This window comes from Theropithecus gelada, chromosome 17 (genome assembly GCF_003255815.1).
Source record: "Theropithecus gelada isolate Dixy chromosome 17, Tgel_1.0, whole genome shotgun sequence".
Lineage (NCBI taxonomy): Eukaryota > Metazoa > Chordata > Mammalia > Primates > Cercopithecidae > Theropithecus > Theropithecus gelada.
In genome coordinates this window covers 71,767,631-71,781,299 of record NC_037685.1, presented here as the reverse complement: position 1 = coordinate 71,781,299, position 13,669 = coordinate 71,767,631, and the positions used below count along the sequence as shown (strand labels likewise).

The 13,669-nt window shown below is 43.3% G+C and overlaps 1 protein-coding gene across 1 annotated transcript in view; it reads left to right on the top strand.

Annotated features, from left to right (window-relative positions):
• Window positions 1–13,401, top strand: part of FOXO1 (forkhead box O1) — a 111,863-nt gene extending 98,462 nt beyond the window's left edge. The window contains exons 2-3 of the mRNA XM_025364428.1: window positions 8,154–9,505; window positions 9,975–13,401. Coding sequence (XP_025220213.1) covers window positions 8,154–9,491 — 1,338 coding nt within the window. The 3' untranslated portion in view covers window positions 9,492–9,505; window positions 9,975–13,401. The remainder of the gene's footprint in view (window positions 1–8,153; window positions 9,506–9,974) is intronic.
• The last annotated feature ends 268 nt before the right edge of the window (window positions 13,402–13,669 follow it).

Genomic DNA, 13,669 nt, shown 5'->3' with positions numbered 1-13,669 from the left:
GGTTTGAGACTATAGGTAAGGATTGGCTTGGCTAGGGGAGGAATATTGCATGTTCTTGGTACTTGCTTTACATTTCTTCCAGTACGAAAGCTCCATGTGGTTCTATTTTTTGTAAATGAACACCCATAAGTTTTCCATCTGCATTGAAATCTCTCTGAACTTTGTTTCCCTAGTATAAAACAAGAGTGTTGAACCAGATGACCTTGGGAAGTACCTTCCGGTTTTATCAGGCCGCGAGTCTCTGTCCACAGCCCTGGGATCAGTGGAGACACTTTAAGACCTCTGCACACTGCGGGTAGTAGTGGGGGCTATAGTGGTCTTTGAGGATATTCAGGCAAGAAGGAAACGATTCTGGGAAATGAACCAGCCTTATGGAAGGATCTAGGGTGTAAGCATGTAGATTAGCTGTTCTCAGCAGATCTTGTGTAAAACACTTTGTAAAATTGATTTACATACTGTCTGTTGCTAACCTGTGTCTACTGACATCTCTTGTAAAAAGAAGGGTGGGCAAAAGGTCATGTTTTCCTTCTGTTTGCAAACAAAATGGATTATTTTAAAAAGTTGTTGTTTTATTAGTAACTCTTAATGGGAACCCTGTTGAATAGATTTTCCTACTTTAGTTTGTTTTCACTTGTGGAAGTGCAGGAAGAGATGGTGTAAAAGAGAGGAAGGAGGAGGAGGGAATAAAGACCATGCCGGGAGCCTGCGTTAACAATTGCACACATTGAGAAAGTTCACATAAATTAGATAAAATGCTTTGGAAAAATCTAGTTCGTCTAGCATTTTGAAAGAATTTCTAGAATTTCTGGGACAATGAGTTCATTTAATCATATGTTCCAGTTTCTGAGTGTGAAGTTCTTTTTGTTGGATTTGGTGGCTGTTGCTCACACCTTCACGCAGGGTGGTAGGCAGTTCTAGGTAGCTGGGGGTCTCTGGGGACCTTTCTGCTTTGCCTGTGAGTCCCCACAGTCTTTCCCTAGGACGATGCTCACATCTGAAATGCACACTTCAGCTGCTGTGGATTCCTGCCATAAAGAAGAACCCACTAGAATAAAAGCAAATCACATTGTGTAATTTTTTTTTTTTTTTTTTTAAAGACAGAGTCTCACTCTGTTGCCCAGACTGGAGTGCAGTGGCGTGATTTTGGCTCACTGCAACCTCTGCCTCCCAGGTTCAAGTGATTCTCCTGCCTCAGCCTCCCGAGTACCTGGGACTACAGGCGACTGCCACCATGCCCTGCTAATTTTTGTATTTTTAGTAGAGATGGGGTTTCACCATATTGCCCAGGCTGGTCTTGAACTCCTGATCTTGTGATCTGCCCGCTTCAGCCTCCCAAAGTGCTGGGATTACAGGTGTGAGCCACCACACCCGGCCACATTGTGTTAAGGCAGAAAATGAGCTTTGTAAACCAGTGAACAGAATTATTTCTGCTCCCCCAAGGTGCACACATGTAACCTCAGCCTTAAGTATGTTCCTTTGATTCCTCTTAACAGTGGTGAAGCCAAGGGGATAGTTTTTTCAGCCAGCAGTGGGGTTGCAGGTTGACTCACAGAACTTTGCTTTGAGCCCTAACTGGACAGATCATTTTCTGAGTCTTAATTTTTCCCTTTCCATTTCTAAAGTGAGGCCAGTAATACCTGCCTTATAGGGCTGTTGCAAGGATGGAAGGAGATGTATTGACAGCAGTAAACTGTAAAATACATAGTTTATATAATAAACTATAAAATAAATAAAAAATATAAAACACTGGATATGAAGGCCATCTAAGGGTTTCATGAGCAAGGCATAAGTTGCGGTTTTGCATTGTTTTTGGTTAAATATAAAGACCAGGGTTATCATAGAACTGCCAAGCAGAAAGAAATGCAGCATGTAGCAGTGGTGTGGAGATCACTGGCTGACAGGTGGTGGTCTTCATATAGGCTGAGGGACAAGCTAGATGCATGTGAACTGGTAGCTCAGGTTGGAAGGCAGGATTTGGGGATGTGAGTCTCCAGGCCAGGGTGAAGAGAAGTGGCTGGGAAGGCGGCCAGGCTCAGTTCTGAGGAGGTGGAGAGCTGCAAGCAGAGGGTGGGACCAGGTCTGTTTTTTCAACCCAGTCTTGAAGGATGGGGGCAAAGTCAACTAGACTTGACTTAGAGCTAGTTCTGCTGGTTTGATCATCTTTATTGGGGCCTTCAGGCTCCTAGAAGGCTACTGTGATAGACTGACTAGTGGTCTGTAAATGGTTTTTATTAAAAAAATCACATACCCTTTTTGATAAAACATACTTGTTTATACACTTTAAATATATTGTGGGTATTACATGATACATTCACAAATAAGAATTTTAAAAGACTGAGATAAAAAATTTACAGTAGGCCGGGCGCGGTGGCTCACGCCTGTAATCCCAGCACTTTGCAGAGGTCAAGGCAGGCAGATCACGAGGTCAGGAGTTTGAGACCAGCCTGGCCAACATAGTGAAACCCCGCCTCTGCTAAAAATACAAATAATTAGCTAGGCATTGTGACAGGTGCCTGTAATCCCAGCTACTCGGGAGGCTGAGGCAGGAGAATTGCTTGAACCTGGGAGGCAGAGGTTGCAGTGAGCCAAGACTGTGCCACTGCACTCCAGCCTGGGCAACAGAGCAAGACTCTGTCTTTAAAAAAAATAAATAAATAAATAAAGTAAATGAAAGTTGTAAAGATTTCATCCTGCACTTCAATGGCTATCTGATGATTGCCTTAGACAGCTGGGAGCATCCTGTGGAGGGCATTGTGTCCTCAGGCATCTCTGGGGACCAGCCTCAGCACCTCACTTCTTCCAGCCACAGAGGCAGAACAGTGAGAGAATAGAATAGCAGTGCTCAGTTGGAACCATCCCTCGTGGAGCCTCCCAACTGGCCGGTTGAGGTCCCTGCTCTGCCAGCCCCTGCTGCTGCCCTGCACATGCTGACTGTGTCCAGAGCTTGGAGGGCCCTGGCCCCAACAATATGTAATGCCTGCACATGTGGCTTGGCTGCAGCACCTTGAGAAGACTTAAGTATTCTAGTGACACTGGCTGACCAGCATTGGCAGACTTACCTTAGTATTTGAATCAGTTCTGAGGCAATATCTAGTGTGAAGAGAAAAATAAACTGTTTTTCCCAAACCAGTCAATCTTTCCAGTAATTAACATACCAAAAAGCCTCATGTTAAGTGAGAGCTGCAATGTGTGGTTATAAAGAAATAAGACTAATGTTTATGACATATATAGGTCTGTAAAACACAGACATATGTTATTTTATGGCTGCTATTATGCCAGTAGTGATAACAGTAACATTAGCTAGTAGAGATTAAGGTAAGCCGTTCGTTCCACGCATACTATCTCATTTAATCTTCGCAACAACCCTGTGAATGTGGGAAATACTAATCTATTCAACTGTTATTTGAGTGCCCATATGTTGGTGCTGTGAGGATACAGTGTACAAGAAGACAGACAAAGGTCCTGTGCTCACTTGAGCAGCTCACAGTGTAGTGGGGAGCCAGGCATGCCCCCCACCAGGGACCCGACATAGTGGAATCATAAAGAGGGGTGAGTAAGCAAGGTCCCATGTTAGAGCTGTAGGATGGGATGAGGTCATCAAGAAATGCTTCTGGAGGGGACAGATGGGCTGAGACAGAAACTGGGGCATGGAGGGCAGGGTGGCAGCCTTTGGAAAGGAAAGGTCCGTGCTTCTGGGCAGTCTCTGGGTTGTGTTTTCTGTCCTATTAAGTGGCTCTTTACGTGGACTCATTTTCTCCCCAGGTAGATCAAAAGCTTCTGGAGGGCATGTTCTGTGTCTCTTTCCTTCATGTCTTTCACTACTCCTAGCACAAAATAGTTTCCAGTAAATGTTAGTTGACATGAATTGGTACTCAAATGGATGGTTAAAAGATGTGTAGTGTTTAAGATACCATATCTTCCTTGTAATGTTTTTTTTGGGTTCAAGCAACAAACATTTATTGAGGCTATGATATTAGAAAGTAAAGACAAACTTTAGCCCCTTTGCTCTTTAAGGAGCTCAGAATCTGAACATAGAATAGCTAGCAGAGCAGGTTGAACAAGCAAGTACACCATGTTGGGGTTCCCCAACTCCCCCATTTGTGGAGCTCATTGGGTCAGGCTTCCCAGGAAGCACATGCTGCACGGCTTGGGGTGGCCAGGCACGCGGATGGCAGACGAGGTGTGTGCAGAGACTTGTGAGTGGGGCTGCAGAGAAACAAGCTAGTGGAGAGGATTGGCTGGCTTGTGTTTCTCTACTGTTGTCATGTAGAAACGCTGGATTTGGGCAAGTGATTGACAGGGCATGAGCCTCTGTCCTGACACCCTGCCTCTGTCCTCAGGTAATATTTGTTGAGAGTTCAAGGGCATAATATCTCAGAGCCCAGCAGTGCCACGCGGCTCTGCTGCGGAGTCCCTCTGGTGAACTGCTCTTTCATCTAGCCTCTCTTGTGGCCGGTAGAGGAGTGCAGACACAACGTCGTTAATAGCAACACATTTTTACAAGATTTACCTTTTCAAACCCCACCCCCTAGAAACCGTAGCTTCTTTAATGTCCTGCTGGCTGTGTGAAAAACAGGAATTTATGTAACAAGCCCTGCACAGCAAACCTTTTCCTGTTCGGAAAAAATTTTAATTGTTGGCAAAGTTAGGAGACAGCTCTGTTACTCAAAGAGCGACCTGAAATGTCCTCTTAGAAAAATATGTAATATGATGTTTTGATAAGTAAGAGACCGCTGTGGCTTTTTTTTTTTAAAGTCTAAATTAGTGTATGTCCCACCTGAGTTAGTGAACGCTTCTTGACTATTTTAAAGATTTCCTTATTATGTCTCCTGTAGTCTTTTTAAATATGACCCCCAGCTGCGCTTGCCAGTGATCTGACAGGCTTATCATGAATGTTAGAGAACTTCACCTACTCTCCCCAAGTCAGTGCAACAACCAGGAAGCTTCTATCTGGGAAGATCTTTCTTCCCCTTTTATCATTAACTAAATGTGACAGGGGCAGGAGTCAAGCTTCCTCTCCTCCGGAGATTTCATCGGAGCTTATCTGTGTGTCTATTGTGTTCAAAGAACAAAACTGTCATGATGGAATATTGTGCAAATGCCTGGACTTCCAGCGTATAGAAAACGTCAGGGTCAGAGTGCAGGGCTGCATTCCAGCGCTACCCCAGGGGCAGGCCTGCTGATATTAAGGAGGAATTAAGAACTCAGTTCTGCTGGGATTGGTGAGTATAGCAGACAAGGCTATGGCTCTGTGAGAGCATGCATGTGTGTGTGTAGCGCCTTCCTATAGGAATTTGGGAATCTCAGGGGAATGAAATAGGATGGGAGGGAAATGTACTCCCTGGCCTCTTTTAGGGATTCTTGTACCGACTTTAAGCCCCTGGCCCTCCTCACAGCATGTCTCAAGGTGAGGGTAGACGTTGGGTGCGGAGGTAGGCGGGGAGTCTTGGGAACAGGGGACAGTCACTGCCATGCAGTCACACACCTGCTCCGCTCCAGCTGGGAATCTGGGGTTCTGGTGGTGTCTTCCCCACCTCACGCTCACTGTATGCTCTGGCAGGAGGGCTTGTCGTGTAGCTGCTGTGTTGAAATCTTTAGGCGGAATGCAGTACAGAGGTCAGAGGGCGTTTTGAAATGTGGATTTTTCAGCCGTGACTGCCGGGCCTTGCCCTGACTTTTGCATCTCCCTTTAGAAAGTGAGGCCCCTCCATTTTCTCTCTTCTACCACCTTTTAATGAGAGAAGACTTCTCTCTCAGTTCGTGTTGGAGCCAGGCCTCATCCTGCTGTGCAGAGGCTCTGCTCAGGCGCAGTGGTTGGCACTCGGGCCTGGGCGGCCCATGTCAATGGCATGAGGATGTGGGCGCTGTGGCTGCACCCCTGGGTGACCACAAATCCAGCCAGAGCCTTTTTGTGGTTGAGGAGAGGGCCCGCAGAGATGCAGGGGGCATGGTCAGCTGAGTCTTGCATCCATTTGGCAGATGAGGCCAAGAAAGCTGGGGGACTGTGCACATTCCAGGGTCTTAGGACACCCAGAATCCCACTCCTGGCCTTGGGAGCAGACCTCTGAGGAAACAGGCTGCTGAATGAACAAGTTGCAGTGGCTGTGTGCCCTGTACTGTGCTGGGAGCCAGAAGCTGTAAGACAAGGCCCTTCCCCTGGGGAGCTCTCACAGCGTTTCCCTCGTCTCCTTTTCCACGTGTCCCATGGACTCTCCTGAACACCGTCTTACTAGTGTGTTGTAGAGGAGGTAAATCAAACCGTGACTTTCTCATCTGCAGCCTGGCTCTGGTGTTTCTGCTGAAACTTGGAGAGACCACCTCTGGCCTCTTTCACCATATATTTGCAGTTGTGGGTTTGTATCTATACTACTTCTAAGCTCCTATACATGCCACACTGAATAGGAATAGGGAAGCAGGACTTTGGGGGCGCAGGATACCACTATTCTAAGTTGGGGTCTAATATTCCCTTCATGGTGACTGCTTACATGCCAGGCACCACTGAGCATTTTTATGTATCTCATTTAATACATGTAACAACCCTGATAAGGGTCTATAATTTATCCCTGCTTTACAGGTGAGGAAACTTAAGACACATTAGGGGCTAGGCAGCTTCCCAAGGTCACCTAGGTAAGTAAGTAGCAGAGCCACCCAAATACTCAAAAGAAAAATGGTTGGTTTTTCTTCCCTAGTTGGCCTACAGATGATAAACGTGGCATGATTAGTCATGAAGCTGCGCTAGCTTGAGTGTTAGAGCTCTTTGCATTCTTTGTCATTTCTTCCCATCCCAGGTTGTCTGTTTGGACAGTGTAGCCTCTGGCTACGTGGAGGTGTGTCATGGAGTTAGTTGGTGCATCCTACTCATACTACTGGTTGTTGGTAGAACTGGAGGGTAGGGGCACTACTTGAAATAAAACAAAAATTTCTTCTGGCAGATCAGCTTTCTCAAATACAAAAGCAATGACTCTGTTTTCCTTATATTCACTTGTATTTGCTTAATGGGCTTTAAAAGTATGAATGAATCCAAGTCTTACTAATTTGGGGGCCTTTAATTCTTGATCAGCTCTATATTCTTTTTTTTTTTTTTTTGCAACAGAGTGTTTAACTCTTGTCACCCGGGCTGAAGTGATCTCAGCTCACTGCAGTCTCCTCCTGCCTCAGCCTCCCAAGTAGCTGGGATTACTGGTGACTGCTACTACACCCGACTAATTTTTGTATTTTTAGTAGAGATGGAGTTTCACCACGTTGGCTAGGCTGGTTCGAACTCCTGACCTCAGGTGGTACGCCTGCCTTGGCCTCCCACAGTGCTGGGATTACAGGTGTGAACCACCATGCCTGGCCTATATTCTCTGTATTCTTTCGTCTTTTTTGTTTCTATGAGCATGTGGGCCCAGTAATATAAAATTTCTTTATGTAAAGGGCACATGTTCAAACTGAAGAGAATTGGCAGTAGTTTTAAGGATAGTAGAATGGAAGGGGTTTTTGATAGCACTTTGATACAGAGTACTATTGTAGCTAAGCAAAATTTAAGCGGTTATTAAAACCAGTTCCTGTGATTTTTCCATAAAATATAGCTGTATAAAAGAAGGTATTTCAATACTTTTTATTAAATTTTATCCCTTCATTAAATTAAAATACAGATTTTTTTTTTTTTTTTTTTTTTTTGAGACCGAGTCTCGCTCTGGCGCCCAGGCTGGAGTGCAGTGGCATGATCTCGGCTCACTGCAAGCTCCACCTCCCAGGTTCACGTCATTCCCCTGCCTCAGCCTCCCGAGTAGCTGGGACTACAGGCGTGTGCCACCACGCCCGGCTAATTTTTTGTATTTTTAGTGGAGACGGGGTTTCACTGTTTTAGCCAGGATGTTCTTGATCTCCTGACCTCGTGATCCGCCCACCTGGGCCTCCCAAAGTGCTAGGATTACAGGCGTAAGCCACCGTGCCCAGCCACAGATACTGTTTTTAAGATAAGATACTATTTATTCCTATGCTATTTGAGATCTTTTGTAGTGACTTCAGAGCCATTAGGACTGTTCAGATGAAAATCTGTACCACACACTCTTAAGATTTTTTACTTGTTTTCCATGTAATACATGTAGAATAGTAAGTTTTGCAAGCAGAGAAGTATTGTACTTCTAATAAGATGTTTTGCCTTACAGAATTCAATTCGTCATAATCTGTCCCTACACAGCAAGTTCATTCGTGTGCAGAATGAAGGAACTGGAAAAAGTTCTTGGTGGATGCTCAATCCAGAGGGCGGCAAGAGCGGGAAATCTCCCAGGAGAAGAGCCGCATCCATGGACAACAACAGTAAATTTGCTAAGAGCCGAAGCCGAGCTGCCAAGAAGAAAGCATCCCTCCAGTCTGGCCAGGAGGGTGCTGGGGACAGCCCTGGATCACAGTTTTCCAAATGGCCTGCAAGCCCTGGCTCTCATAGCAACGACGACTTTGATAACTGGAGTACATTTCGCCCTCGAACTAGCTCAAATGCTAGTACTATTAGTGGGAGACTCTCACCCATTATGACCGAACAGGATGATCTTGGAGAAGGGGATGTGCATTCTATGGTGTACCCGCCATCTGCCGCAAAGATGGCCTCTACTTTACCCAGTCTGTCTGAGATAAGCAATCCCGAAAACATGGAAAATCTTTTGGATAATCTCAACCTTCTCTCATCACCAACATCATTAACTGTTTCAACCCAGTCCTCACCTGGCACCATGATGCAGCAGACACCATGCTACTCGTTTGCACCACCAAACACCAGTTTGAATTCACCCAGCCCAAACTACCAAAAATATACATATGGCCAATCCAGCATGAGCCCTTTACCCCAGATGCCTATGCAAACACTTCAGGACAATAAGTCAAGTTACGGAGGGATGAGTCAGTATAACTGTGCACCTGGACTCTTGAAGGAGTTGCTGACTTCTGACTCTCCTCCCCACAATGACATTATGACACCAGTTGATCCTGGGGTAGCTCAACCCAACAGCCGGGTTCTGGGCCAGAACGTCATGATGGGCCCTAATTCGGTCATGTCAACCTATGGCAGCCAGGCATCTCATAACAAAATGATGAATCCCAGCTCCCATACCCACCCTGGACACGCTCAGCAGACATCTGCAGTTAACGGGCGTGCCCTGTCCCACACGGTAAGCACCATGCCCCACACCTCGGGAATGAACCGCCTGACCCAAGTGAAGACACCTGTACAAGTGCCTCTGCCCCACCCCATGCAGATGAGTGCCCTGGGGGCCTACTCCTCCGTGAGCAGCTGCAATGGCTATGGCAGAATGGGCCTTCTCCACCAGGAGAAGCTCCCAAGTGACTTGGATGGCATGTTCATTGAGCGCTTAGACTGTGACATGGAATCCATCATTCGGAATGACCTCATGGATGGAGATACATTGGATTTTAACTTTGACAATGTGTTGCCCAACCAAAGCTTCCCGCACAGTGTCAAGACGACGACACATAGCTGGGTGTCAGGCTGAGGATTAGTGAGCAGGTAAGTTCACCCCAATATCAAAAGACCTTTTGAAAAATAGAACTCAAAAGGGAGGAACACAGTAACTTGCCATGGTTAGCACATCTTTGATGTCAACTGACTGCCCCTTGCAGAGAGGGATCTTTTATCATTCATTCTCTGTCCTTTTTGCAGCTTATCAATTTTCCTTCCTAGCTTAAACAGAAGGAAGCTTCCTTTAACTGCTTTAAAGATTTCTTTTTGACAGTTCGATGGCTGCATCTTTTTAGTAGCTCTTCAATAAATGAATACATTTGATATAAATCAAATGCTGAAGGGTTTTTTGTAAAGTAGAATTTTCCCCATTGAATGATTTTAGAGCTGTTTGAGAAAGCTCTAGCTTTTTGCCCCTAAGTATGTCTGCCACTCTGAACATGTTAAGTTGAATTGATTTTAATTTGGCTATATTTTCATTGTGTATGTGTGTGTGTGTGTATGTGTTTTTTCCTAGGTTACACTTAAAAGTACTTCAGATTGTCTGACAGCAGGAACTGAGAGAAGCAGTCCAAAGATGTCCTTCACCAACTCCCTTTTAGTTTTCTTGGTTTAAAAAACAAAACAAAACAAAAAAAAAAAACGGAAAAAAAAAAAACAAAAAACCTTCCTTTTTTCCTTTCGTCAGACTTGGCAGCAAAGACATTTTTCCTGTACAGGATGTTTGCCCAATGTGTGCAGGTTATGTGCTGCTGTAGATAAGGACCGTGCCATTGGAAATTTCATTACAATGAAGTGCCAAACTCACTACACCATATAATTGCAGAAAAGATTTTCAGATCCTGGTGTGCTTTCACGTTTTGTATATAAGCAGTAGATACAGATTGTATTTGTGTGTGTTTTTGTTTTTGTTTTTTTTTTAAATATCTTTGGTCCAAGGAAAGTTTATACTCTTTTTGTAATACTGTGATGGGTCTCATGTCTTGATAAGTTAAACTTTGGTTTGTACTACCTGTTTTCTGCGGAACTGACGGATCACAAAGAACTGAATCTCCATTCTGCACCTCCATTGAACCATTGAACAGCTTTGGACCTGTTCATGTTGCCACAGAATTCACATGAGAACCAAGTAGCCTGTTATCAATCTGCTAAATTAATGGACTTGTTAAACTTTTGGAAAAAAAAGGTTAAATGCCAGCTTTGTACAGGTCTTTTCTATTTTTTTTTTTTGTTTATTTTGTTATTTGCAAATTTGTACAAACATTCAAATGGTTCTAATTTCCAGATAAATGATTTTTGACGTTATTGGTGGGACTTAAGAACATTTTTGGAATAGATATTGAACTGTAATAATGTTTTCTTAAAACTAGAGTCTACTTTGTTACATAGTCGGCTTGTAAATTTTGTGGAACCACAGGTATTTGGGGCAGCATTCATAATTTTCATTTTGTATTCTAACTGGATTAGTACTAATTTTATACGTGCTTAACTGGTTTGTACACTTTGGGATGCTATTTAGTGATGTTTCTGACTAATCTTAAATCATTGTAATTAGTACTTGCATACTCAACGTTTCAGGCCCTCTTTGGGCAGGAAAGTGATGTATAGTTATGGACACTTTGCGTTTCATATTTAGGATAACTTAATATGTTTTTATGTATGTATTTTAAAGAAATTTCATCTGCTTCTACTGAACTATGCGCACTGCATAGCAACAAGTGTTCTCTAGAGACCTCTGTAGTCCTGGGAGGCCTCATAATGTTTGCAGATCAGAAAAGGGAGATCTGCATCTAAAGCAATGGTCCTTTGTCAAACAAGGGATTTTGATCCACTTCACCATTTTGAGTTGAGCTTTAGCAAAAGTTTCCCCTCGTAATTCTTTGCTCTTATTTCAGTCCAGGTGGAGGTTGGTTTTGTAGTTCTGCCTTGAGGAATTATGTCAACACTCACACTTCTTCCCATTCTCCCTTATGCTGCAGATTAGGTTACTTAGCACACTGTGGAAGTTCAAGTGGAATGAGGGAATTTAAAAATGGGACTTGTGTGGTTTGTAGAGTTTGTGTTCATAAGTTCAGATGGGTAGCAAATGGAATAGAACTTACTTAAAAATTGGGGAGATTTATTTGAAAACTTCCAGCTGTAAATTGTGCATTGAGATTATGTTAAAAGCCTTGGCTTAAGAACTCAAAAATGTCTTTAGCCTGTAGCAACCTAAACTGTAATTCCTATCATTATGGTTTTATTACTTCCCAATTACCTGTAACTGACAGACCAAATTAATTGGCTTTGTGTCCTATTCAGTCCATCAGTATTTTCAAGTCATGTGGAAAGCCCAAAGTCATCACAATGAAGAGAACAGGTGCAGAACACTGTTCCTCTTGCGTTCTTGAGAAGGATCTAATTTTTCTGTATATAGTCCACATCACACTTGCTTTGTCTTGTATGTTAATTGCATCTTCTTTGGCTTAGTAGTTCCTAAATGTTTAACAAGAACACAAGTGTTCCTGATCAGATTACCTACAGTAAGCCAGCTCGATTGTAAGCTTCCCACTGTGATCTTTTTTTTGAAGATTCATTGAACAACCACCACTCTAACCATCCTCATTTTTGGGCACTCCAAGACATAGCTGGGTTTAGAAACCCGAGTTCCTCTAAGCACGGCCTCCCGGGTGTGTAATTGAACTTGGTGCCAAAGTACTTGTGTACTCATTTCTATTACTAGGTACTGTCACTTTCCTCCCATGCCATTACTGCACCATAATACAAGGAACCTCAGAGCCCCCATTTGTTCATTGAAGAGACAACTACACTTAAAATCACTGTTAAAATCTTACTTCATAGAGTAGCTCTTAGGAAAATGTTTCTTCCTCCTGAGTCTGGGTAATCACAGCTCCCCCAAGCCGCCATTGTGTGTTGAAATCCTGACATGAATCCTGGGTAGCTCTCTGACAACAGTGAGGTCCAGGGAAAAGCATCTGGTCTGTCTGGAAAGCAAACATTATGTGGCCTCTGGTAGTTTTTTTTTCCTGTAAGAATACTGACTTTCTGGAGTAATGAGTATATATCAGTTATTGTACATGATTGCTTTGTGAAATGTGCAAATGATATCACCTATGCAGCCTTGTTTGATTTATTTTCTCTGGTTTGTACTGTTATTAAAAGCATATTGTATTATAGAGCTATTCAGATATTTTAAATATAAAGATGTATTGTTTCCGTAATATAGACGTATGGAATATATTTAGGTAATAGATGTATTACTTGGAAAGTTCTGCTTTGACAAACTGACAAAGTCTAAATTAATGAGCAAATGTGTCCCAGTGAGAAGTAAATCAATGGAACATCCCAAGAAGAGGATAAGGACACTTAAAATGGAAATCATTCTCCAACGATATACAAATTGGACTTGTTCAACTGCTGGATATATGCTACCAATTAACCCCAGCCCCAACTTAAAATTCTTACATTCAAGCTCTTAAGAGTTCTTAATTTATAACTAATTTTAAAAGAGAAGTTTCTTTTCTGGTTTTAGTTTGGGAATAATCATTCATTAAAAACAAAAAAGCATTGTGGTTTATGCGAACAGACCAGCCTGGCATTACAGTTGGCCTCTCTTTGAGGTGGGCACAGCCTGGCAGTGCGGCCAGGGATGGCCATATAAGTCCCATCAGGATGTAGTCATGCCTCCTGCATTTCGCTACCCGAGTTTAGTAACAGTGCAGATTCCACGTTCCTGTTCTCCGATACTCTCTGAGAAGTGCCTGATGATGTTGATGTACTTACAGACACAAGAACAATCTTTGCTATAATTGTATAAAGCCATAAATGTACATAAATTATGTTTAAATGGCTGGGTGTCTTTCTTTGCTAATTATGCAGAATAAGCTGTTTATTAGGAAATTTTTTGTGCAGCTATTAAATACTTGAGTTAAGTCTTGTCAGCCATAGTGTTATGGTTGGTTCAAATCTGGTATTTCCTTTGGAGGAAAGGGGAACAGCCCCTCTGGGACCAAACCATAGTCCCCTGAGATGGGGAACAAGTACAATCCCTGATAACAATCCTGGAATACTTCATCTTCGGAATGTCTGAAACTACATCAATTTCAGTAATTACTAGACATATTAAGTCTTATGTTAGAACAGACTCTGCTAAAGGTAAAAATACCTTGAGGGCAAGTTAGGAGGGTCTGGCTAGGAGGTCACAGAGCAGAT